The sequence below is a fragment of the Panthera onca genome, chromosome C1, assembly GCF_046562875.1.
Source record: "Panthera onca isolate mPanOnc1 chromosome C1, mPanOnc1 haplotype 2, whole genome shotgun sequence".
Classification (NCBI taxonomy): domain Eukaryota; kingdom Metazoa; phylum Chordata; class Mammalia; order Carnivora; family Felidae; genus Panthera; species Panthera onca.
This window is the reverse complement of record NC_138346.1, coordinates 119,147,207-119,174,251: the sequence shown is the minus strand read 5'-3', so window position 1 is coordinate 119,174,251 and position 27,045 is coordinate 119,147,207. Positions and strand designations below refer to the sequence as shown.

At 39.1% G+C, this 27,045-nt stretch overlaps 1 protein-coding gene across 1 annotated transcript in view; it reads right to left on the bottom strand.

Moving 5' to 3' along the window:
* NOTCH2 (notch receptor 2) overlaps positions 1 to 27,045 on the bottom strand; it is a 164,058-nt gene that overhangs the window by 81,958 nt on the left and 55,055 nt on the right. Inside the window, exons 3-4 of the mRNA XM_060621722.3 lie at positions 13,058 to 13,317; positions 8,808 to 9,143 (exon numbers count right to left, since the gene is read on the bottom strand). Coding sequence (XP_060477705.1) covers positions 8,808 to 9,143; positions 13,058 to 13,317 — 596 coding nt within the window. The remainder of the gene's footprint in view (positions 1 to 8,807; positions 9,144 to 13,057; positions 13,318 to 27,045) is intronic.

The window sequence follows — 27,045 nt, the reverse complement described above, 5'->3', positions numbered from 1 at the left end:
ACCTGTGTGGTCCAGTGGTATTCTAGAACTAGTAATGGCTATCCTCCCTCTAAGTTGATCTGTCTGGTGACTAAGACTAATACGGTTGACTACAGTGTCAGAGAGGTGATAAAGCCCTTGTCGTCAAACTATTAGGAATTGAAACTGTGACCCTGAATTTGTATTAGCCAGTGCTACAACTAACCGAATTCACCAACCACAGACAGGTTAAGAAAGCAGAAGCATTTCAGTAAACCACAACATATAAGAAATAAAATGTTTTCTTTTTATGACTATTTTCAAGGTTATTCTTCCCTGTCAAAGGTAAGTAGGTAAGAAGGCAGGTTAGTGAGAGTCAATTTGTAATTAGAGCATGGCCTCTGAGGACAAACTGCCTAGTTTGCCCATGCAGTAGGTGAGTGAACATGGGTAAGATACGTGACCTTTCTTTCCTCCCTGGGGGAATTAACAGGACCTACCTCAAAGGGTTACTATAAAGAGTAAACAAGTTAGATATATATTGCTCTAAATTCAGTAAATGTGCAGGGACAACTGAATACCTACAGACAAAAGAATAAATTGAACCCCTTTCCCACACCAACTCAAACTCTTAAGAGTTAAAGCTGTTAAGACTCTCAAAAGAAAACACAGGAGTGAATCTCTATAACTCAGGCTAGGCAAAGCTTTCTTAAATATGACTAAAAGCACAAGCAACAAAAGAAAACATAAAAAGTTTGGAGTTCACCAAACTTTAAAAACATTTGGGCTTCAACAGAAACCATCAAGAAAGTAAAAAGACAGACCACAGAATGAGAAAGAATATTTGTGAATCATGTATCTAATAAGACACTTGTGTCCAGGATATATAAAGAACTCTTACAGCAATAATAAAAATACAATATAAATAATATAATAATAAAAAGGCAAATAGCCCATTATAGAATGGGTAAAGGACCTAAATAGACATTTCTCCAAATATGATACACAAATGGCCAATGAGCACATGAAAAGATGCTCAACATCATCAGCCATCACAGAAATGCCAATCAAAACAACAATGAGATATCATTTCACACCAACTAGGATGGCTGTAATCAAAAAGACAGACAATAATAAGTGTTATTGACAGACAGTAACAACCTCATATACTGCTGGTTGGGATGGAAAATAGTGTAGCCACTTTGGAATAGTCTGGCAGTTTCTGAAAAGGTTAAACAGAGTTACCATATCACCCAGCAAGTATAGACCCAAGAGAAAGAAAAACATGTCCACACAAAAGCTTGTACAACAATGTTCACAGTGGCCTTATTCATAATAGTCAAAAAAGCAGAAGTCACCCAAATGTGAATTAACCGATGAATGGATAAATAAAATGTGGTGAGCACTGAGTAATGTGTAGAATTGTTGAATCAATGCTTTACACCTGAACTAATACAACACTGTATGTTAATTATACTTCAATTTTTAAAAAGTGGGAAACAATGTGGTAAATCTGTATGTACAATGGAAAATTTTTCAGCCATGAATGGAATGAAGTACTGATACCTCCTGTGACATGAGTGAACTCTGAAAACATCATGAAAACATTAGGTGAAAGAAGCCAACCATGCAATCATCACACATGAAATGTCTAGAACAGACCAATCGATAGAGACAAAGTAGATTAGTACTTGCCCAGTGCTGGGGGAGAATCAGGGGCCAGTGCAATGTGAGTGCTAACGGTACAGGGTTTCTTTTGGAGTGATAAAGATGCTCTAAACTTGTGGTGATGGTTACACATCTGTGAATACACTGAAAACCACTCAATTTTACACTTTTAGACAGTAAATTATATTGTATACAAATTATATCTCAATAAAGCTATTATATTAGGCGGAAAGCACTTAAAACAGTGCTTGATGCAAAATAAGTAATCTACACATATTAATACTACTATATATGTATAGAATCAAAGCAGCCCTTAGAACTTACCTACTCTAATCCTCTTACGTTACAGATGAAGAAATTGAGGGCCACATGGCTGACTTATCCAAGTTTACATGCCTAATAGGTAGGAGTCAGTACTGAACCAGTTTCAATCAGTATGCTGTCTGCGGACCCCAGAGTTCCCTTACAAAAATGTGAAAAACTGACCTAAGGTTAAAAGTTCCCATGTCTGAGAAAACTCAAGCCAAATTAGTTCTCCTTCAGAGTTAAGAGAGGATTTATGCTTTAAAAATAGAGATACAGACCTCTTTTTGGAAACAGCTAGCAAATTCTTGTAAGAAAGTCTACCCAAGAAGGGGAGGCAGTGGAAAGGCTTATATGAATAAGTTACAGTGCAATCACTTCTTAAAAATATATTTTAAAGTTTTAAAGGAAAGGGAAACAGACAAGTCTCCAGACCTGTGGGTGGGATGGGTGTAACAGACTTACAAAGAGGCTCACATGACCGTACTAAAAGGAGTCTACTGCTTAAAGCCAATTCACATCCTTAAAAGGCCAAAAGAAGACAAATTAAACTTAGAAGGAACATTTTAAGACTGTGCTGTTATAAAACCATGGCCCACGTAACTGATAAATGATGACAGTAAGGGTGGGGAGCAGAAAAGAATCTTCTGAATTTGTCATCCCACACAGAGAATAGCATCTCTCAAGAAAGCATCCATATCTTTCCATTTTCAGAGCCCGGGATGTGTGAGGGTGGAAAGGCTTGTGGAGAGGCACAAAGAAGAGAGCACAAAGAAGAGAAGAGGACACAACTAGCATTCTCTCAGACCAGGCTAAAAGTCCGCAGGAACAGCTTCAGTCCATAGGGATGAAAGAGTGAGGAAAAAAACCAGGAATATCTAAACCTGGACAAAGGCAAAAACGTTCTATAGGGCTACCTCCCCCCCACCCCCCACCCCAACCTCCCAAGAAGAAATCTGTCACAAAAACAAACTGGTCCCATCTCTGTCCAATGGGTTTTCTTGGCACACATCTTCCGTGCTCAGAATGAGCCAAGATGAGCTAGCTGATGCTCATGACCAGCCCATGGATCCCCCAGCCCCACCACCCTCCCAGGCTGCTGGTCCAACACGCCTCCCTCGATATCTCCCTAATGATCTCCACTCTTCAAACTTGATCACCAAAAAAGAGAAATTAATAAGGTAATTCAAGAGAAATAAATTCAGTATATATGTTTAATTTTTTTAATTCTGGAATACAAGAATTCTCTCTTCTATCACATTCAATTCAGTCATTTGAAAACTATTCATTGGGTCTCAATTTTGTGCCAGGCACAAATAAGTTGGGTACTGGCAGGAAGAGTTAAAATGAGAGTGTCTACGGGAAAGATGAACAAATAATCAGTTTGGTAAGTGCTGTGCCAGAGGTATATGGATTGCCAAAAGACCTTAGGGAGGTCTTTAATCCCTGTGGGGACTGGGAACATAGAAAGAATTTCAGTGAAATAGGTGCCTTTGACACATCATGAGTTCTATATAAAAAGGTGTTCTACATAAAAGGTGGGGTGGACAGGGGGAAGAAAGTGATAGAAAGCTGAGGAGATAGTATGGTCCAAACTACTGAGCACAGGAGAATAGGAAAGACTTCCAGGAACATCAACTAAAACTGGAACTGAAATAATGCACCCTGGAAAGTAGTATGATCATTTCTGCATCTGCTCCAGAGAAACCTGCCAAAGTATGATTAGTATAATACCCAAGAGAAAGTCACATGCCCCTGGCATATGAGAATGCAAGAGGGAATTAATTCTAACAGTTTTAAAGCTCACCAAGAACGAAGAAGACACAAAAACCACAAAATGTGTTTAAGCTTTATTTTAATGATACAGGGCTATCACATATGATTACCCTGTGCAGTCCAGAGGTAGTTTATAAGGAATAAACCTCCATTGTTTGGAGTAGACAGATCAGACAGCTTTTTATGAATTTTTTTAAAAATCATAGAGGAATAGAGAGGTGTGGGAGAGAACGAAAAAGGGAAAGTACATTGGGGACCGGCCAATCCAACTGTAAATTCACAAGGCATGGCCAATAAATTCAAACAACCCACTGTTCTCTGATTACTTGTACTGCTTCCCAAAACCAGCCTAACTCATTCTCTCCCCACTAACTGGTCCTAACCCAAAAGTATTGGGAATCAATGATTCAATAATTTATTTTCTATTTTGTTGTTATGTTAAAATTATTCTGGCTAAGTGCCCCTCCTCGGGGCTTCTGCTAAAGACTTACTTAATGGTAGCCCATGAAGGATTTGGATTATTAACAGCTGATCATCCAAGAAGACGAAAACATGGTTCCTTGGTTTGATTCTATTAGTTCCCTCTTGAATATATTCCTTTTTTCTTTCCTCTGTGGAGAAACACTTCTTCCTCTGTCACATAAGAGGAGTTGTTTTTGCAGTTTTAATTCCCTCTGAGTCTTACAATGATACTAAAATACTAAACTCATATTCCTCAACCATAAAAAGGAATTAAATCTTGCTATTTGTGACAACGTGGATGGACCTAGAGGGTAGTATACGCTAAGTGAAATAAGTCAGACAGAGAAACACCAAAACCATATCATTTCATTTATATGTGGGACCTAAAAAACAAAACAGACTCTTAAATACAGAGAACAAACTGGTAATTGCCAGAAAGAAAGTGGGGTTGGGGTGGGCAAAATAGGTGAAATGGATGAAGACATACAAACTTCCAGTAATAAAATAAATAAGGTCATGGAGGTGAAAAGTACAGCACAGGGAATGTAGCCTGTGATACTGTCATAATGTTGTATGGCAACAGATGGTGACTACATTTACCATGGTGAGTAGTGTGTAATGTACAAAATTGTCAAATCACTATGTTGTACACCTGAAACTAATATAACATTGTATGTCAACTATACTTCAATAATAAAAATTTAAAAATCAACTCACAGAAATCATAGTGTCTGTCCTTTGCAGGAAAAGAACTGTAACTTGACCATTTGAATATAATCACCAACTTGGTTCACTGACTTTCAGAGCTGAAAAGTACTCTAAAATTCTTCTTATCCAGTATCATATCACACAAGAACAAAAGGAGAATATGATTCCAGGAAGAAAATGAGGAGATCAAAATTACATTCTCAGTACTATATTTTTGTTGATTGTTTCCTTCGATGGAAGGAGGTAGGTGGGGGATGGGCTAAACAGGTGATGGGTATTAAGAGGGGCACTTGTTGTGATGAGCACTGGGTGTCATACGTAAGTGATGAATCACTAAATTCTACTCCTGAAACCAGTATTACCCTATATGTTAACTAACTAGAATTTAAATAAAAACTTGAAACAACAACAACAAAACACTATGATATTATACTAAAACTCAGTTGGTCAATAAATATTTGAATGCCTATTATGAACCTGGCACTGTTTTGGGGTGCTTGGGGTACATCACTGAACAAAAACACAGATCCTAGCTTTTACTCTGAAGAGAGAAAGAAGCAGCAGAATTTAGAGAAGACAGACAATAAACAATAGACATAATGAGGTAAATTATATAGCACAAATTATATACTAAGCAGATGATAAGTGTTACAGAAAAAGAAAAGAAAAAGTAGACCAGGGCCAATAATTAAGGGGATAGGGGTTGGTTACAATCTGAAATAGGGTGATCAGGGTAGGCCTCAATTAAAAGTGCAAAGACTTGAAATGTGGCAGGAAGCACACACAGGAGCTGCAGAATACCTTACCAAACCTTTTCCCCTCCTGCTCACTTGATTTCTCCTTTGAAGAAGGAATATTTTCAATTCAATTCAATTCAATTCAATATTTCTCATTTGAAATAATGATTCTCCTCAAATAAGGGTGTTATTTACATTGAGTGATTATTATTTTTTATTATTTTTTAATGTTTATTTATTTTTGACAGAGACAGAGCACGAGCAGGGTAGAGGTAGAGAGAGAGACAGACAGACAGACAGAATCCAAAGCAGGCTCCAGACTCTGAGCTGTCAGCACAGAGCCCGACATGGGGCTCGAACTCACAAACCATGAGATCTGACCTGAGCTAAAGTTGGACACTTAACCGACTGAGCCACCCAGGCGCCCCGAGAGACTGATTACTATTTTAAGTAACATTTTAGTCTCTCAAATAGTGTGGAGCATAATGGAAGGTGGGGCAAAGAGAATGATATTGCATTATGGAAAGGACTTGCTAAGAAAAAATAATCTCCAGACACGATTTCTCTGTATGGAAATAAGGTTAATACTCTCCAAACTCTACCTGGGACATAAAAACAGTGAGCATAAAATCTTACAAATTGTGTAAATACATATTTATTCACAGTGTTACTGCATCATCTATTGTTTTGAATTCTTTTTAAATTTCTTTTTATCCATTGTCTAAGCTAATGTCATCTGTTTTGGATCATGGGACCCTGAAAGGCAAGAACTAGCCTACTTAACTATTATAAATGTCTGCATGGTGCCATACATAGGCTGGAATGTAACAAAAACTATTTGATCATAATTCGAAGTAGTTTCTACTTTTTTTTTTAACCCAAACATCTCAAAAGCATTTAACAAAAAGTTTCACACATTTTCAAAGCACCTTCAGGGATAGACAAGCAGTGCACTGTGATTCAGTAAAATGCACAGGCTTTGGAAATAACCTGTCTGGGTTTTAAGACTCAGCCCAACCACATGTCAGCTGTGCAACTTTGGGTAAATGACTTAACATCTCCAAACTTGAGCTATTTCACCTGGGAAAACTAGAAAATAATACCTATTCCCAAGGTTTTTGTGTAATTGAGCTAATGGATGCAGAAGTACCTGGCACAGTGCCTGACTCATAAAAGGCATTGAATAAATGTTAGTTTTCTCTTTGCCAACTCTTCTCCCCGCCCCTGCATCCTCATCCCAAAACCCAACCCACACACACACACACACACACACACACACACACACACACACACACACTTCATCAGTGAGTAAACAAATGTCTTGCTTTAAATTACAAGCAGAGCATAAAAGATAGCCAAGATCTCCTTACTCCATCCCACGAGCCCTGGCAGCCTCTCAGCTGTGGAATCCCTGGTTATTTCCTTTCTCAAGGAGGAGATACTATTCTCGTTTGACAGATCCTTTCCTGGACACACTCTCAGAATTCCCTAAGGTTCTTATCATGGCTAATGGATAACAATGCAGAGACTATGGGAGTGAATAATCACTCTCTCCTAGCTAAAAACTTCCTTTATTGACTTCTCTAACTTCCCGTCAGTATTCCGCTGCCAAATCAACCTTTTTGTTCTGGGCAACTATTAAAAGTAATTTTCTTGAAACTGAAAAAACACATTTAGCCTTCAACAATAAATTGTGCTCACCTCAATTATTAACCATTTGGACTATTTATTAAAATATGTATAAAGTTAAATTGTTTACATTTCTGTTTCCTTCTTTAACCCTTAAAATAGAGCCAACAAATATGGGAGTGGAGAAAGATATCTTTCAGTTATTTCTTCTACAAGACAATATGGATGACATTAATACTCTATCAATTAAATTTATTTAGTCTCTAGAATGACTGCTTTATCTATTCTTCATTGAAAGTGAAACTGAAAGCAATACATTTAAAAACTTGTTCTTGTGGCTTACAGTTAAATGGTATAAAGTTTTTTATTATGTGACAGTGTCTTATATCGCCCTATCCCAAGCACACAGTACAAGTGCCTAGAAAACAGGGGCAGTTAATAGATTTTTACTGAATGAAATTAATAAATTGCCATTTGGCTTTGTACCAAGGACCAACATATGACCTTTAATCCCCAAAAGATAAAACACACAATCCCATGATATGTGAACCATATCCACAACACCAGATTCTAAGATTCCCATTCTGAAATAGTGGCTAGAACAACTTCTTTTTGAGGCAATTCTGCTTACTTAGCACATTACTCCCCCCTACAGTTTTCCTTCTTTTGTTTTTGTACTAAGGATATTTGTATGAAAACAGAATCTTTGTTGCTTAGTTGCAACAGAGCTTTGTTGCTCATCTGCTCCAGCTGCTTGTGTTCTGTTCCCAATCAAAATTCTGTTTTCAGCCTCCTCATCATTTTATAAGGGGTTAGTGAATTGGCCAGGCTTGCTCCCTTCTCCATCTCTATGGAACGCTGGGCTCCAAGCTTCCTTCCATACATTGCTCCTTTTTTGGCTTCTATCTTGGAGTTATGTATGGTTGTGCCATACCTTATTCATCAGCATTCATCAAAAAGTGCCCATTGAGTAAGAGAGCGCCACCCCAGTTCCAAAATTTTCTAGCTTCAAGTCAGGGCAAGGTTACCCCAAGTCACAGAGAGCATATGGAGAGGGCCAGGAGCCCAGGGAACATTACAAAAGGACAGGCAGGTGCATCTAGGTAGGTAGGAAAATAATCTATTATTCCTTCAGAAGTGAAAGCATATAGGAAAGTTGCTCACCTACTATTACTGTCAATTCAGTTTACAGTACTTTATTAATCAGACATATTTTTCAACATCTAATTCTCATTTGTTCCCTTCCATTCCACAGGCCTATCTATTTCTTTCTCAGAACTGTTTCTTTTATTTCTTACTGTTCCTCCGAAAAGGACAATAAACAATTTCCTAGCCACTCATCATCATAAACTCTGACATGTTAAATTACCCCCTACTCAGTTTATGGACCACATTGGCCCATAAAACTCTTCCCTCGCCAGCAACCCACTCCACACAAAATTCTTATTTCCCCTTTTCCCTGCTGAGAAGGGTATTTCCTAAAGCAGCAACTGAGCCACACCCACCACCCTCCTTCTGTGCTGGAGGTGTATCCCCCAATCCCAGGACACTGGAGGCTCTCCTTACCTGGAAGGCAGTTGCATTCAAATGTGAAGTCACCAGTCTGCCGGCAGGTGCCTCCATTAACACAGGGGGAGGGTGCACAGGGCACATAGGGGCTGTCACAGTGCTGGCCTGTGAAGCCCTGGGGGCATTGGCACTGATAGGAACCCAGTAGATTGAGGCAGGTGCCACCATGCTGACACTGTCCTGGGATGTCACACTCATTGACATCAGTCTCACACTTCTGTCCTGTGAAGCCTGCGAGGCATCTGCAGGAGAACTGGTTGGCTACAGTGGTGCAGGTACTTCCATTTGCACAGGGATGAGATAGGCAGGCATCGGTCCATTGGCACAGCTTACCTAAGGAAACAGAACAGACTCAGTGCTGCCCACTGAAGTGGGAGCCAGTCTCATCCTCAACATCCCACATCTCCCACCCATCCAACATCATTTATTGTGTACAGAATGTCCTAAGCTCTTTGAAATTCACAGGAAGCCCAAATCAGAGCTTCCTCAAGATCATGTGACACAGGCACTCCCTCGGGCCCTCAACCAAGACACAAAGCCTCAGTGGAGCACATGGAGGGGACTGTAGGCTAGTCATATGAAGCCCATCCTCACAGGAGCCCATCAGTCCCTTTGGTGGCAAAGAAGGTCTGGATCTATCTACTGTCTCACACCTTGCCTTTGCATAGGCTGCTCCTCTGTTTGGAATGCCATCTTCCTTTTTGTTCATCTAGTAAACTCCCACTTGACAACTCTACTCATAAGTTACCTTATTGCCCTTCTCAGCTCCCTAAATTGCTCTCTCTCATTCTCTCACACGGATCTGCACATGTATACACACCCCCCAAATTTGCTGTTTCCTTTTACTATATCACCTACCACACGGGCAGGGGCTGGATCCCCACAGGAGGCTCTCAAATCATGTCCTTTGAGCGAATAAAATGCATTGATCTTTTCCATAATACATAGTTACTAAACAGATCTCTTATATGACAGAACCAAGTCAGTGCTACTTCTATTTCCTTTAAATAAAACCCACATACATATTCTGGGAAATATTTTTTTTTTTTTTTAATTTTTTTTTTTCAACGTTTATTTATTTTTGGGACAGAGAGAGACAGAGCATGAACGGGGGAGGGACAGAGAGAGAGGGAGACACAGAATCAGAAACAGGCTCCAGGCTCTGAGCCATCAGCCCAGAGCCTGACGCGGGGCTCGAACTCACGGACCGTGAGATCGTGACCTGGCTGAAGTCGGACGCTTAACCGACTGCGCCACCCAGGCGCCCCGTCTGGGAAATATTTTAATTGTGGTCTTGCTACATTATTGCTTGATGTGTTTGAAGAGGATGAAAAATCTCTAGCTACTTATATATGAAAAAAGCTGTAAGTTATCGTGAGAATAAAGGGTCTAGAAAGGTAAGTCTTGTGGACTCTCAAATAGGAAAATATGAGAGGAGGTCAGAAGACTGATATGCTGGATCCTAAAGCATGACTCCAAGAAAGCAAAGCAAATTCTCTGAGGTAGAAAGACAGAGAAAAAAAAATATTCCCATGCTATTAGTAAATTTGGTATTCATATAGACTTCTAGTGCGCGTGTGCTCCCTCATAAAAACAAAAATTTTTTTTAAATTTAAAATAAACCAAAAAAAAAAAAAAAAACCTAAAACAAACAAGAGCCATGACAGCTTTTCTAAAAGAAGAGGGAGGTGACACACAAGCACAGAGAAGTGCTTGCTGTCTGTCAAGGAATGTCAAATCAAACAGGAGAGGTGCAGTATAATTTTGGGCATAGCACATGTATCTCAGGGTGCTAAGCAGAGAGAAAAAGGAGGAACTGAAATTTCTCTTCCTATTTTTTCTTCATTCCTCTGAGAGGAACATCTACAGTGGAGAAGAGATAAAAATGGTTCCTTTTAGCAACTGTGTATATGAGAATATTTGCCTATAACTAAAACAGAAAGGTCCTTGAACCTGGCTTCCCATATATGATACCTACAGGCACTAAGTTCCTACCTCTGTTTTTTCAACTATAAGTGCAGATAAGCTAAGAAGGTCTGATTAGGTCGGGTATAGGGCTACCACAAAAAGAAAAGGGTAACTTAACCTGTGGTGATTCCTGAAGACAGACAAAAGTGGCAGATGTGTAAAAATGATCAGAGCCCTGCAGAACACCAAGAAAGGATCCTTTTAATGGCAAAAGAAGACGCTTTAATTTGGGGATCATTTCAGAGTTAACATCTTAATTATTAAGAAGACATTATTGCCATTACCACTAGTGAGGATTAAAATGTTTTAAACAGGTATGCCTTCCCTTTGCTTGCAGAGCAAAACAATTCCAAACTGACAATCAGGAAAAAAATGTTCTCTTAACCACCAAATCTCTTTAATGAATCATAGCATCGATGCTGTCATGGTCATGATGAAGATAACAGATCATCCTAACTATCCTCTACCCTTACCAACACCTTTTAATAACAAATCAGTAGAAAAAGTATTCCAAACTAACCTACCCAATCTGGTTTACTGAGTATATTTTTAACTTTTGCTTATAAGATTTACATAATTGCTGGTGTCGGGGGGGACAAACTGGTGAATGGTTCCGCTTTCGTCATCTAACTTAATTAATATCTACAGTTCATTTTGAATAAAGCTCAGACCCACCTGTGGAGAACTCATGATCTAGGCAGATGAGAGACATGTAAAAAAATTATTACAATAAAATGTGACACATCAAATAATGGAACATAGAGACTAACTGCCTAAAGGAATAGGAAAAAGTCACTAAGACAGAATTTTAAACAACATTGGCCAATCACCAACTGCAGAAAAGGGTATTCCTGGCAAAGGGGTGTGCAACAGCATAGAAGCAACAGTAAGTACGACATTTTCAGGAAATGATGAGAATGTTGTTGGTGTGACTAGAGCTAGATGCTTGTGGGAAGTGAAGCTATAAAAAGACGTAAGGCTGGGGCTCCTGGGTGGCTCAGTTGGGTAAGCATCCAACTCTTGATTTCAGCTCAGGTCATGATCTCAACAGTTCATGAGTTTGAGCCCTGCACTGGCTCTGTGCTGACAGCAGGGAGCCTGCCTGGGATTCTCTCTCTCCCTCTCTCTCTGCCCCTTACCTGCCCTCATGCTCTTTCTCTCTCTCAAAATAAATAAACTTAAAAAAAAAAAAAAAGATGTAAGGCCTAGACTATGATGGGCTAAGGAAGCCATATAAAAGAGTTTGCAGTTTATTCTGCGGATGATAAAAAGTCATTAGGCACTGTAAGCAGGTGAGTTTGTGAGAAGATTTGCATTTATGGTCAAAGATGTGGCAATGTGACAGGTGAACAAGATGGGGAGAAACTAAAGGCAAGAAAACCAGTTAGGAAATGACTGCAGGAGCCCAGGTGGAGAGCTAACCTATCACCAACATGGACGGGGTAGACCTCAACTACAGAGCAGAAGGAATGGAGAGGAGTAGTCAGGTGAGAGGTGATTCAAGGACTGGGTCAGGTGCCTGAGTCTAAGTGTTATAAGGGAAAGGGGGAGTCTAGTTTGGAGTATTTTTTTACATGTCCCTCATCTGACTACAACCCATTTATATCAACATGTTGAGTATGAGGTACCTGTCAAATTTCCAAGGATAATATGCAACAGATAGTCAGAAGTATGAGCCTGAATGTCAGGGAGGGGGTGGAGTGAAAAGGATGACTGTAAGAGTCACCAGCAACTGATGAAGACAATGACAGCTGAGGCCACTGGAGACAGGAAGGTTCCCGGGGGGGGGGGGGGGGGGGGGGGGAGGGGGGGAAGCTGTGATATGGCTCAAAAGAGGCCTCACCACAGAGTTCCAAGGAACACAAAAATTTAATGGATGAGGACAAGGCAATGCAGAATCATAACGGAACAGAGCACAGAAAACCAGAAAAGCCAGTGGCCTGAATGTCTAGGTAGAGATTTCAAGAAGCAAGTAATCAATAGTGCAGATGGCTTTTCTTCTAGTGACAGTGAAGTACGGTTCTGATCCCCCATCTTGACATATATACACTTTAGGCAGTCAAATACTTCTGAGTATTGGACACTTTCTCTTTCTCCCCTCTTAGAACTCTCAAAAGGAAGTTAAAGATAGTTGTCTGGAACACTCGAGTTCCTTACCATAACGTTAAACAGGCACCAGAGTTAGAGGATCCTTAAGAGCAACATGTCAAGATCTAAAAGACGATAAAGAAAGGTATCTGCTGAGAATAGGAAAACGTGGCCCTGGGTCACATCATTACCTGTAAAACCAACTTGGCAGGTACACTCATAGTCGTCCCGGCTACGCACATGGCAGGTGCCTCCATTCAGGCAGGGGTGAGACACAAAGCAGGGGTGAGCAGTTGAGTACTGACAGTCATCACCTGTGAACCCCAGGGCACATCGGCATGTGGCTTTCCCCAACATGGCCTGGGCCACACACGTCCCCCCATTCTGGCAGCGGTTCTTCTCACAGGGGTCTCGATGTTGACAATATTCTCCCAAGAAGCCCTCCAGACATCTGCATGGAAAAGAAAAGAGTCCATGAAAACACTTGACTTCTTGTAAGTCCAAAAGCTTAACAAGATAGTGCAGTCCATTCAAGAAACACTAGATCATGAATTGAGAGATCTAAAGGTACAACCTAAAAAACTGCCCTACTTCAGAAGCGCTTAGAGAACTTAACCACACACTCTCACGTCCTTTTGAGTCTTGGTAGGTGACAGAATACCAGGTGGGTTACCCAGCATGGTCTGCCATGGCCAGTCAGCATAACCCTTATCAAAGGCAAAATGAGCCACAGCTTTTTTCACATAGATACAGGCTGGTATTGGCGTAACTGTTGTGCACCACTTTTTTGTGCACCACTGTTGATTCCTGCCTGTTCAAATTCATTAGCTTTCTCACTTTGACTAAGCCATCTGATAGGATTAAGGTAAGATTCACATGATAATGCATGGACTGACTTTCTTACCCTCTCCAGTTCAAAATATATAAAATACCATGTGATTTCTCTCAATTAGGCACTGAGAAATAGTAAGTTCTTCTTTTCGTGTTTCCACTGAGACATCGACTGGCCTATACCTAGATTTCTGGGTTATGTTGTGGAGTTACATTTCCCTGTGATGGAGAAAGAAAAAAGAGGTACAGGAATAGGAAAGGGTTCAAAGGGGCTTTTTTCTCTGTTTAACTTAAATCTGTTAAGATATAAACAGGAGGCAGCTCTTTTAACCAAATTTTTAAAAAAGCACAAAATATAATTAAAATGACATAAAAAATATCTAAGGTACCATACGAACACCAAAGTGAAGAAAGCACAACAACTTAAGAATAACATTCTGTAACATTCTCCACATGGTGTGTTGAGGGAGCTTTTTATATGCCACCCACTGAATCATAAGATATACAACCATCCCAAATTGTGTGTAGTATTTATGACAATACTACATTCTCTAAACAGCATTAAAAAAGGCTTTCCCCAACATGGTCTGAGCCACACAGGCTTTTAAGAAGTGTTTAAAAGTAACACAAAGACTTTGATTCTAACTGTAAATTTTACCATTTGGCCATTGCCCCAGATATTTGAATAAACCTATTTCTACATTATTTTACTTTTTGGAGGATAGAAAACTAAGTCTACAAGGCTGCTCCATCATTACCTTAAAGATGACACATTTAAACCAAACTCTAAGGAAAAATAAGTAAACAAACAAACCAAACTCGAAATCTTTCCCCTCAAAACCAGCTCCCAACACAGCTCGCAATGTGCAGATTCTGGGTCCTGATTCTCCCTATCGCCCAGACGTGAAGCACTGGGGTTGTGTTTTCCTCCTTCCTGCCTTTGTTCAATCATACCCAACATGTCTCCTTAGCCAGTAGTTGGCAAGGTGAGGTCTTCAGAGGTCCCAGTTATTAAGAAAAGGAGGAGGACCAGATGTTAAGGAACTGAGATCGAACCTGCCCAGAAGAAGTATGCAGTAGCTAACACACCTGGAGGAGGAAACAGAGCTGGTGGGTAGCTCCAGTGGTAGTCATGTAACTAGTGACAGCCTCCTCTCCTCTTCCCAGATCTGTGTACAGTAAGCAGGGCAGAGCCAGAAGCAGCTAGAGTTTTGAGCATCATCATGAGCGGGTGAAGCTAGGAGATGGAGAGGTAGTAAGGGGAGGGCACAGCACTAAAACCAAAGACTGGCTGAAGTTTCTGTAAAGGAGTCTGCACTTTATATGGTCAGAAGACCTGTTTGGGGTGAGTCCTGATGTGGCGACCTTGGACACGTTGCTAAACTTCACTGTTAGTTCTCTCACATTTTAAATAGTTGAAAAGGGTACCCACATTGCGGGACTGGTGTAAGAAACTTACAAAATCAAGTATGTGAAAGCCTAATGTTAAGGTTATGGGTTATGTTAAAAAGCTTTGCAAATGAAAACCATTTTTTTTCCCTTTGTACTTATTGAGGAAAATATGGTGCTTTATGCAAATCACAGCTTGATGTGATAATAGAATACGTTATTTTCTGATTTTTTTTAAGTGGAAGAACAAAAACTGCAAATGTAGCATAGCTAAAATTAACCCTGAGCTATATTATTAAAAGCATTTGTAACTTATTTAAGAAGTCTGTTATGGATGATGTTCAAAACTGGAACACAATTCTCATTCATAATGGTAGTCCTATGGGCGTTATGCCTGGCTGACAACTCTTGATTTACCCATATGGGAATTATTTACCTTGTAAATAATGGAAAACTGTTAAACCTGGGTGGGCTTTGCCCATCTTTGTTCCTGGACTATTGCACCACCACCGCCTCCCCAACACTATCATGTGGCATCTGCTCAGAGAATGCAGATTCATTTAAATATTAGTATCATAAACATATAAAGAAAACATAAGGCTCCCAGGAAAACAAAAATGAAACAATATGAACATTTCTGGAGCCAACCAAGAGTATTCCCGAATTACGTGAGACTAGGGTTTAATCTGCATTGTTTGCTCCCTAGCAAGTACAGAAAAATAAGTTTCAACTAAGATATGTCTAAGAAACCGGTGAAAGCAGAGGCTGGCAAATACAGCTTGCAGGCCTACTATGGCCCACTGCCTGTTTTTGTATGGCCTATGAGCTGAAAATAGTTTTTACATTTTTAAATAGCTAGAAAAATGTGTCAAAAAAAAGATTAATATTTTGTGACATTTGAAAATCACGAGAATTCAAATTTCAGTGTCCATAAATTAAGTCGTATTAGAACACAGCAACACTCATTCATTTATGGATTGTCTATGGCTACTTCTGCATTACAATAACTGGGCTAAGCACCTGTGATGAGACCATTTAGCTCACAAAAATATTTACTATCTGGTGCTTTATAGAAAATCTGCCAACTCCTGGGTAAGAAAATGTATGAAACCCAATTCTATATATGGCATCCAACATGCTTATTAATAACGATGTTAATCATGATGAAGAAAAATATTCTCACATCAGTTTCTGCAAAGAATACTGCACTCATTCATTCATCCAACAAACATTTATAAGTGCCTATTATATGCCAGACATTGTCTTAATGCTAGGGAAGTCCTTGAACTTGTGGAGTTTAAATTCTCGAAAGGGAAGACAAAGACAAATACATAATTTGTTCAGTCAAGTTAAGTGCTATGAAAAAAATAATAAAATTGGAAAGGGGGATGGGAAGGGATGGAATTGGGAATGGTAGCGGGTAGATAAAATGAAGTATTTTGGTTTTAAATAGGAAAATTGGGGAGGGCCTCACTTAGAGGGCACATTTGAGTCAAGACCTTGATGCAGTGAGGGACTAGCCATGCAGGTAACTTAGGGAAGTGTGTTCAAGGCAGAGGGAACAGCAAATGCAATGGACCTAAAATAGGAAACAGTCACGGCATGTTTGAGGAACAGCAAGGAGACCTCTGTGGCTCTACCAAAGGGATTAAGAAAAAGAGTAGCAGAAAATAGATGAGAGCCATTAACTGGGAGGCAGATCTTGAGGGGCCTGCAGACCACCATGAAGAAGGCTTGAGGTTTTTACTCTAGGTGAGATAATATGATATACAACTGACTCTCCTAAAGTCCATATATAGAACTACATCTTATTTTTATGTGAAACTAGACATACTGTTAATAAAGACTTAATTTCCTATTTAAAATGTTCTAGAGGGCTAGATATCAATCAGTCTATTTCTTTACCTTAAAACACATACAAATCTCTCTTAACCTACATTTTTCACTAAGCCCCATTTCCCTTTCCAAATTCTTCTTCGGTCACAACCAAACTTCTTTAACTGTGGCCTAATTTCACAGATACTTTCCCTTTCTCTTCCATCTACTTCTTACTTGTCCCTTAGTAACAAAATTTGCATCCCAATTATCGCCCAGAAACTATGCTCTAAGAACAATGACTTTCTTTCCCCTTGTCAAGTTCAGTCTGAAATTTCATCATAAAGAAATTCTCTTTCCTGTAGAAGTGTCTCTGACCAGACCTTCTATCATTTTAATCCTTTTACATTTGGTTTCTAGGACTCCATCTCAGAGCTTGGTAAATTCTTAGTCTAGATTGCTGACTCCTCTTCTCCTTCCTCCCCATCAATCACAGACAGCTTAAAGTTTAAGTTTGAGCTGCAATGCTCTTTTCTCTCATGTACATGTGTTACTGTTGTCATTCTTCATCTGATTTTGAACAACTACCTTCATGTGCCCCCATAAACAGTTCCACCTGCATATGCTCAGTTTACTAAAAGTCGTCTACTTACTCTAATCTACTCTGCAGTACTTGATACTGAACATTTGAAAAGTGGGATCATTTTCCCATGGAACTTTAATTCTTCAATTTTTCCAAGGTTTCCACTCATAATCTCAAAAGTCACTTTTAGTTAATGCTCTTAAATTATATATAACTAATTACCATGTTCTGACAAGTCTTATTAACTGAATTCCTATAATACTTATCATTCACACTCACAGTTTCCTTCTTGATACAAATTCTGATCATCTTAAAAGCCTTAGGCCAGATAGCACCCTTGGAATAAAATAAATCTTGGGATTTAAGACACCCTAAGGCAATTTCTACCCAATGAGATAGTTCTTTCTGAAATATCCTTAAAAGATGATCACCAGTCTCTACTTGAATCTAAGCAGTTAAGCACAGTGCCTGAGTAGTAGTAAGAATTTAATAAATGCTTGAAGTTCTTATTGTTCTTGCTATTAAGAGTACAGACCCTAGAACCAAACCACATGGATTTCAATTCTGGCTCCCCATTTACTCGATAGGTGACCTTGAGCAAGTTACTAAACTCATTGTAACAATGAATTTAGTAATAGTGCTTACCTCATAGGGTTTTTTAATAACTGTAAAGCACTTAGAACAGTATCTGGCGCATAAACACCATGCACTTGTTAAGTAAAATAAAATTAATGGCTCACTACTTCAATAACAGAACAGTCTTCAGTGTGGGTGGATCCCAAGATCAGAAAGCTCCTTCTTTCTGATGTCTTAAATTCTGCCTCCCCTTCTTGGTATATATATCCAAAATAAGTGAAAATATAAGTCCACACAAAATTTGTAAAGAATGTTCATAGCAGTATTATCTATAATGGCAAAAAGTAGAAACAACCCAAATGTCCATAAGCTGATGAACAGATAGAAGTAAAATGTGGTATATCCATACAATGAAATATTATTTGGTCATAAAAAGGAATGAAGATCTGAAACATGCTATGACACGGACGAACCTTGAAAACATCATGCTAAGTGAACGAAGCCAGATACAGAAGGCCAGATAGTGTATTTCATTTTTATGAAATGTCCAGACTAGGCAAATCCATAGAGATAGAAAAGAGATTATTGCTGCCAGGAGGCTGGGAAGAGGGGAAAACAGAGTGACTGCTAAGGAGTAGAGAGCTTCTTGGGAGCTGGAGGATAACAAAAATGTTTTTGAAACTGGATAGTGTTATGGTTCACACATATCTGTGAACACACTGAACACCACTGAATCGTACACTTCAAAGGGCAAATTTAATATTATATCTCATTAAAAAAACTTTTTTGGCCTCCCTAAAATTTCCACTTACTGGCTGTCCTGTTCTCTGGAATAAAAAGGAACAAGCCTTCTACTTTTCTAACATGTAGCCATTCAAGAACTTAAAGATGGTTGTGCTGACCCTTTTGTTTTCTTTTTTACAGGATTCAGTACTTTGGACTATTCCTCAATATAAAATTATTTCCAGATTTTCTCACCATTTCAGTGGCTCTTCTATACTTAAGATAATAATAGTAATAATAGTGACCAACATTTTCAAAGCACTTACTGTGGATTATGTATTTGCTAAGCACTTTATAGCTATTATCTCTTTTATTACTCTGTATAACAGTATTGGTATATTATGATCCACATCCTGTATATGAGGACCTTGAAGCTTAGAAAGATTAAGATTTCACACCTAGGAGATGGCAAAGGCAGGATTCAAACCCACATATGACTCCAGAGCCCATGTATCCCAACACTGGGCTATCTGGCCTCCTCCTACTAGATGATTCTAGTTCATCAAAAACCTCTTTAAAACACAGGGCCTGAAATGAAAACAAAACAAAACAAAACAAAACAAAACAAAACAAAACAAAACAAAAAACAAACATAACACACGTGATCCTACCAGCACAGCACAGAGCTTGGACTACGTGGATACTGTATTTTTACTACTGCAGCGTAAAGCTGTGTTCACTTTTTCAGAAGCTACAAAATACTACTACTGAATGAGCTACTGAACACACAGTTAAAATGCCAGATCTTTTTTTTCAAATGAACTAGTCACTCTATGCTTGTAGAACACACTTTTGAACCCAATAATTGGACCTGTCATTTGCTCCTTTTAAATTCACTGTGCTGAATCTTCTCTCCAAGTTTCTTTGATTGAGATAACTTTTACACTCTATTCACATAATCGCAGAATTTCAGCACCACACAATATCTCAGAAGTCAATGGGTCCAAAACCCCTATTGTTCTGATCTGACCCAAATTTGCTGTCTGTAATCTGTATCCCCAGTTTTGTACCATCTACAACTGTATCTCTACCTTTACCTAGATCTTTTATCAAAAGATAAAACAGTACTTAACTGAAAGTACTCTACTAGGTCTTGCCCTAACCCTGGCACCTATTCAGTCAACTCTATCATCTCAGCTGCACCTGCATCCTATCCACACCTCTCCGAAGGATAGCCAGGAAATCCCTTGCTAAAACTAAACACACTACTTAAAGAATAATACTTTTCAAGGATAATTTTGATCATGTCACTTTTCTGCTCAGAAACTAGCATTAGCATCCAGCCCTTCAAATCCAAGTTTCTCAGAATCTATGGCCTACTTGTTTGCCCCACTATCATCAACTATCTTACTCCTTCGCAAATAATTACTTCTTGTCTACTGCTCCCTGTGTAAAAATCTTCTAATACTTTTCCATCTGATATGTCTCTATTTTGCTCTTTTCTTCCATCCTTGCTTCAGAGATCTTCCATTAAGCCTCCTCCACACCATTTCACCCATCTCTGGTCCCTCCAACAGCAGATGCAATGCCGTGTTAAGCACTACATTATTTCTACCAGTATGGCACTACTTTGTTTAAGCCATTGTTACGTCCTTCCTGTGCCTCTCCAATTTGGTATCTTGTTGTGGGGAAGGACATGTCTTGAGACACTGGTACAGGTACCTTGAATACCATGAACATCTACCTATATTCCATTAAGCAACTGGTTCCAAAAAAGGCTAAATTTAATGTGATGGATAAAGTCAGTCTCCCAATCCAAATAGGTTCCCAAATCCCCTACTAACCCCACACTGCATTCTGCCTGGTAGAACACAGGCCAAATCAACCCAAATAATCATCCTGAGGTACAGATTATCCCTCATGCCCCAGGAGGCTAAGGAGAATTATGGACATGGGAAGAAAAGGGGTAAATAAATGGGTAAGTGAGACAGACAGAAATAAAGGAGCCCTGTTTCCTAAGGCAGGAGACCTTTCAATTTTGCAAATCCCTGTTCAACTGTAATACAAGTATACCATATACCCTATTAGCCTGAGTGGAAATTAAGACTCACTGCCTAAAAATAAGAGTTTCAATAGCTCCCTTCTTGAGATGGCTCAAGTTGAGTTTGGTCAGAGGCCAGAAACATGGGCTAATCGTCCAAATTCTCTCAGAAATCTGTAGTTCTATTATGTTATTACCTCGGTACAATTTTTTGAAAATAGCCTACATCTTGAACTAGAGGTATGTGTTAAAATTTTTCTTAAAAATAACCTAATAAATCTAACAGCTGCCTCTTGTTCCCAAAACTGTATGAATGCCTTCCTCCTGAAGGGACTTTATCACTTATTTTAGTAGTTTTCTCAGTGACTCTAGTTTTGGAACTCTAAAAGAATATAGTTCACAAGAGGAGGTTGTGAATACAGGAAAAGTTTTGGGGGCTTTTTCCCTATAAAATAATTCCATGAACTAATATGAATAATTCCACGAACTAAACTTATCAGGCCCATACAGATATATGCATGCCTTTTTTCTGACAAAGTCTACCAATCCTGACATGAAGTCCACTCTTCCACTGTTAATGTTCGAACACACATGGGGAATGGGGAAGGCGAGGAAAAGAGGAAAAAAAAACAAAACAAAACAAGGAATTCCTCCTCATGGAACCAGGAAACATTCCAACTGGAAGGATGCCCATGTCGTCCCCCTTCAATAAAACAGATGAAAAACAGACCCCCAACTCTCACATGTCACCAGCAGCCTGGATGCGTTTGCATGTAGCCACTTTACAGAGTTCAACGAAGCTGGGGTCTGAATAGCAATTCCAATCTATCTGGCAATGGCTGCCGTTCAGCATCGGTCTCCCTAGTAATACAGGACAGAAAATTTTGTTCTTTCAAGTTTCCTAAGTGAATAGCCACTCGTCTAGAGAAAAGCTTAAAACACTGTAGCAGCTTGTGTCAGCTCCAAGATGACTGAAGTCTGAGCAGGAAATAAGCCCCCTTTTCCAAATAAAGGCCAGTGTTCTCTCTCCTTGTTTTCTCCACCGAATGTTCTGTATCAGCAGGGTGAGCCCAAATTGCATCCAGGGCTTTGCTGCAGCTCTGCCTTTAGCTTTTTTTAGTGAGGATTTGGTCATTAAAAAAATAAAACAACAAAGCAAAACCCCATCACATACAAGAAGAAGAAAAAGAGAGGCATGCTTTACAAAACAGCTATTTCAAAATCATGATTTAAAAAAAAAAAAAACTATACAGAATGTGGAATGGAGGGGAAAAAAATGTCTCATGTGGGTTGCGTCGGCCCCGCAGCTGCTCCTCATTAAAGCGCCTCTTTACTCCCTCTGGGCTAGTTTCCAGCAGAAAATTCTTTAAACAGAACTCTGCTTTCAACCCACTTTCTTCTTGCTCTGGACCTTTCGGCCCCCCAATCCGCAGTGGCAGCCTGCCCTCGCTGGGCTCTAGAGGGGGGAGCTGTCGTTAAGGTAAATGAGGTAAAGGCAGGGGGAGAAAATAATAAAACCCAGAAACCAAATTAAGCATTGGTCAGTAACAAAGGTCTGCAGTTTGAAAAGGGCCCAAATCAGTCTGTTCTTTCCTGTGACCATAATGCCAGCTTAGTTTCCTGCCCCTTCCCCCTCTCCCCATGTTAAAGTAGATAAAAATAATTGCTAACAGCCAAGGCTAACTGTAACCAGTGAAAGTTCCTCCATAACATTTAATTCCCAAGGCTCCAGCTACAAACTTCTAGATGCCCCAGAGCCTACAGATTGGCATTCAACAGGACCATCCCACTGGTCTAACCTCACTGCCCCCCTCCTCCCATACCTCCAGTTTGATAGCTCATCAGACTGTCAATTTTTTAATTCTGTAACTCTGTGTAAAGATAACTAACTGGGTTGTGCTAATTACTGACTCAGTATAAAAAACAACACATGAAGACTCCTAGTTAACTTCCTGGTCAAGAGGGAAGAAAAGAGAAGAAGCTCTCTGTCATGTTGACTTCTTGCCATTCCTACTCCCACACTCACTCCCCTCCCCTAGAACAGAAAGAAAGAAAGAAAGAAAAAGGAAACACTACAGCTTACTCAGCAAGAAAACAAAGAGCTAAAAAAAAAAAAAAAAAAAAAGTATTTGTATATAGTTAGAGCCCAGTACTGGGCTGGTTTGTGGTAAAACACACTTTGTAGGGCTTTGCTGGTTTGATGTAAAGGAAACAAAGACAAATACACAATCAATGTATCTCTATCTTTCTCTCTCTCTCTCTCAAACACACACACACACACACACACACACACGCACACAACTTTTTGCCACAACTAATAAACAAAGACTACCAAATACTACAAGACAGGCCATTTTTCTACTATGTAAATTCAGCTTCCTGAACAGTACATTTCTGCTTTTCTTGTAGAAGTATTTCAGAAAATGTTAATCTTGGTTCCCACATTAGGCTGAATGCTTCCAAATTAAAAGTTTCCCACAGGAAAAGAATTTTACAGGGAATTGTGAGGCTGGGAATTATCTTCTCAAACTCCACCTCACTTGGTTTCCATGTGTTCAGGTTTTTCACCCCCTCCCCCATTCAAATAAAACAATAAACACACGCGTATCTTAATAAATCCAAACCAAAAAGAAGCTGCAGTGGTACTAGTTTTAAAGCTGTTAACTCACATCATCGTTCATCAGAGACTATGAAGTCAGTAACCACTGCAATGAGAAACCATGCTTTATTTACACAAGAATTTGCAAACACCCTTATCTTCCAGTTTACAGTCGGGGCTCATTTATCAGAACTCAAAAGCTGAACCGAGCACCCAGGCTCTTCAATCATCACTTGAAAGATGGGGCAAGGGCACACAAACAGTGTTGAAAGACTTGCACTGCTGCTCTAATGGAAGCTGGTCTTCCCTCTGTCTTCTAGCACCTACTCACTACCCTACTGTATTCTGTGGCACTGGACCCCGAGAAAACATCTACTTCTGATTACAACATGGCAAATATACTCTAAACATATGAGTTTACAAAAAGCACCTTCCACAGTAATAGGCAAAAGTGAATGACTTAAGCCAATGGTTCCCAAGCTATGCACTGTACAATTACTGCAAGGAGTCTGCAAACACTGAAAGCGCTCTCCAGACTACTAAAGAATGCCCTGTCTATATCTAAATGGACTGTAGATACTGCTATGATTATTAAAATGTAAAGGTATTATAAAGTGGCTATTGATTTTTTAGTGGATTTTGATATTATGCATTGTATTTCACAAGAGACAGAAAAATGGTTTCAACTCAAGATCATCTCTCCTTTATGCATTATACTCTTCCTTCAGTTCCCAGACGATGCCACAGTGCACCGCTTCTCACATCCAGACCTTTATACATGCTGGTCACTCAGCCCAAAACACTTTTTCTGACCCTCTTCTCAGGGCTAAGCCCTAAAATTCCTTCAAACTTCTGCTTAAATGTTATTTCCTCTGAGAAACAGTCTTGATTTCCCCACTGCACACTCCCATAACCCTAACATATCACTCATTATCCTTTATTTTGATTATTTGTCTTTCAAACAGACAAAGAATTGTTCACCACCATACTAACACAGTAACTGGTACATAGAGGCTTTCAACTATGCAGCACTCACATTCTTAATAGAAGTAAAAAGACAAAATGCAAGGATCCACAGAATCCTAAAAAAGTTCTTTAATTACACTCAAAGTTTGGGAACCATCAAGTTAAACTATTTATCCAAAGGATTATCAAACCTAATTAGGATTCCTAATATATAGGGGACTTCTTAACCCTTATTTACCCGTAAATCATTCAAAGTGGGCTAGCCAACCCCATACAGAGTGGATTTTTTAATCACATTTTCCCCCCAAATATGAAGTTAACTAACACATGCATATGCGTGCGCACACACACACACACATACACACAGTCTTTTTTTTTTCTCTCTTGCACTTTAAATCTTTTATTAATCTTTGAGAAAACATTGATCATATGAACCACCAGGAACCTGGAGTCCTGAGGAACAGAATATCCTACAAAGTAGCCTCAGTAGCATGAACTGCTAGATTCTTAAGAGATTGAGCAGTAAAAATTAAACAAGATTTTGGAGAAGAAAAGTGAATACGGGTGCCTGCTTTCTGTTCTCCAGCATGAGTGGATGACTGCTTTCAAAGTTCTGAAGTCCAAAAAATGTCTGAAAGTGAAAGAGTTCCAAAAGCGTATGGCTTGGTGTGAAAAGACTCCTAGTTCAAAAATAATTGTACCCAAATCCTATCAAGCCAAACCCAAATGTAAGAGAAGGCTGGAGAAAAATCTGCATTTCTTTACACTTTAAAAGGATAAAAAATATTTCTTTGTAGGTTCTAAACAAATTATTCTCCCCAAAAAAAGGAGGGGGGGGTGGGAATCACACAGTATGCAAAACTGTTCCATGGATAATTGGAAAACAAAATAATTTCAGAATGCTCTGAAACACTGCAAAATCCCACTTAAATTTCCTTAATTAGAACCACAGATAATAAAAATAATGGACATCATGGGAAAAGAAATTAACAGTGTCTAACCCTACTTCAAAACAAAAACTTTCCTTAAACTAAGTTCATGGCCCAAGGGATAAAAAATTGGTTCTTGGGGGTCATTCTTAGATATTACAATTGTTTGTGACCTTCCAAAGAGCCACAGTAGATAAATAAATATACAGTATATCTATGGTATTAAAACTGTATTGGGAGTATGCGGGAATTAGGATAAAAAGTCTAAAAAAGGCTCCTTTTGGGCAGAGTTGTAATGATGAAAAGACTGAAAAACTCTGAGACAGCACATACAAATAAAATAATTCTTAGCCTATTATCTGGCACTTCATAATGCTCATAAATGTTGGTTGAACTGGATAGAAAGTTCCCCACAAACGTTGCCTATATTGGTACACACTTGATCCTTGAACAGCATGAGATGAACTGCACAGGTCCACTTATACATGTGTGGATTTTTTCCAATACAGTGCAGTACTATAAATGTAGTTTCTCCTTATGAGTTTCTTCACAACACTTTCTCTTCTTCAACCTACTTTATTATAAGAATACAGTATATAATACATATAACATACAAAGTATGTGTTGATCAACTGTTTATGTTATCAAGTAAGGCTTCTGGCCAATAGTAGGCTATTAGTAATTTACTGGGGAGTCAAAAGTTGTATGTGGATCTTCAACTGTGTTGCTCAAGGGTCAACTATATAATCAAATTCAAGTGTTTTGAAAATAGTGTTCCTCAGTTTTGGAAATTCCTTCAACTGTACTTGGTTTGCTATATGAAATCAAAGTCTGTGCCTCCATAGGAACAAAGTGAAAAACTGCAAAGCTACATAGTGGTCTAATGAGAAAGTTTATCTGACATACATCTAGACACCAGAAAGATGATTTCTTTTAAAAATACAACACTAGGGGTGCCTGGGTGGCTCAGTCAATTGAGCTTCCGTCTTTGGCTCAGGTCATGATCTCACGGTTCGTGAGTTCGAGCCCTGCGTCGGTCTCTGTGCTGACAGCTTGGAGCCTGGAACCCGCTTTGGATTCTCTGTCTCTCTCTCTGTCCCTCCCCAGCTCACACTCTGTCTCTCTTCTCTCAAAAATAAACATTAAAAAACATTTTTTTAAACAATACAACACTATTATTATCTTACATATTCTTGCAGTCTTGTAACAACAAAAACAAGAGCAAAATCCACAAACCCTCTTCATATGGATGATACTAGCTGGGCACATGCGTCCTAGCCCACTGGCACCTATACTTGGAAGCATACTCCACTCCACCACTGACTACACTGCCAGGACTGAATTTGGTTTATTTATGTTTTTTTCTAGATTATAAGCTTCTGAGGACAAACATAATTATTAAAACCATCACCATTACAATAATCACCCAAAACTCTTTCTCACACAAAGGATAACTTTCATGAAGTTAAAGACATCTCAACATTTATTACTTTTATGGCAGTAAGAGAACAGTTATTGTCAAAGAAAAAAATGTCATGTTTTCATGTATTCTATTAATACCACTCATTAATTTAACAGGATCTCACTTCTGTGCAGACCGCCAGTATAGACCATTTCAACTAAAAAAGCAGCATCAACCAAAAACTGACAGAAGAATTCAGATATAACCCTTTGTTCTAACTTCAGCAACATTTGCTTCAAGAATTTCTTTTGTATGATTAAAAAAA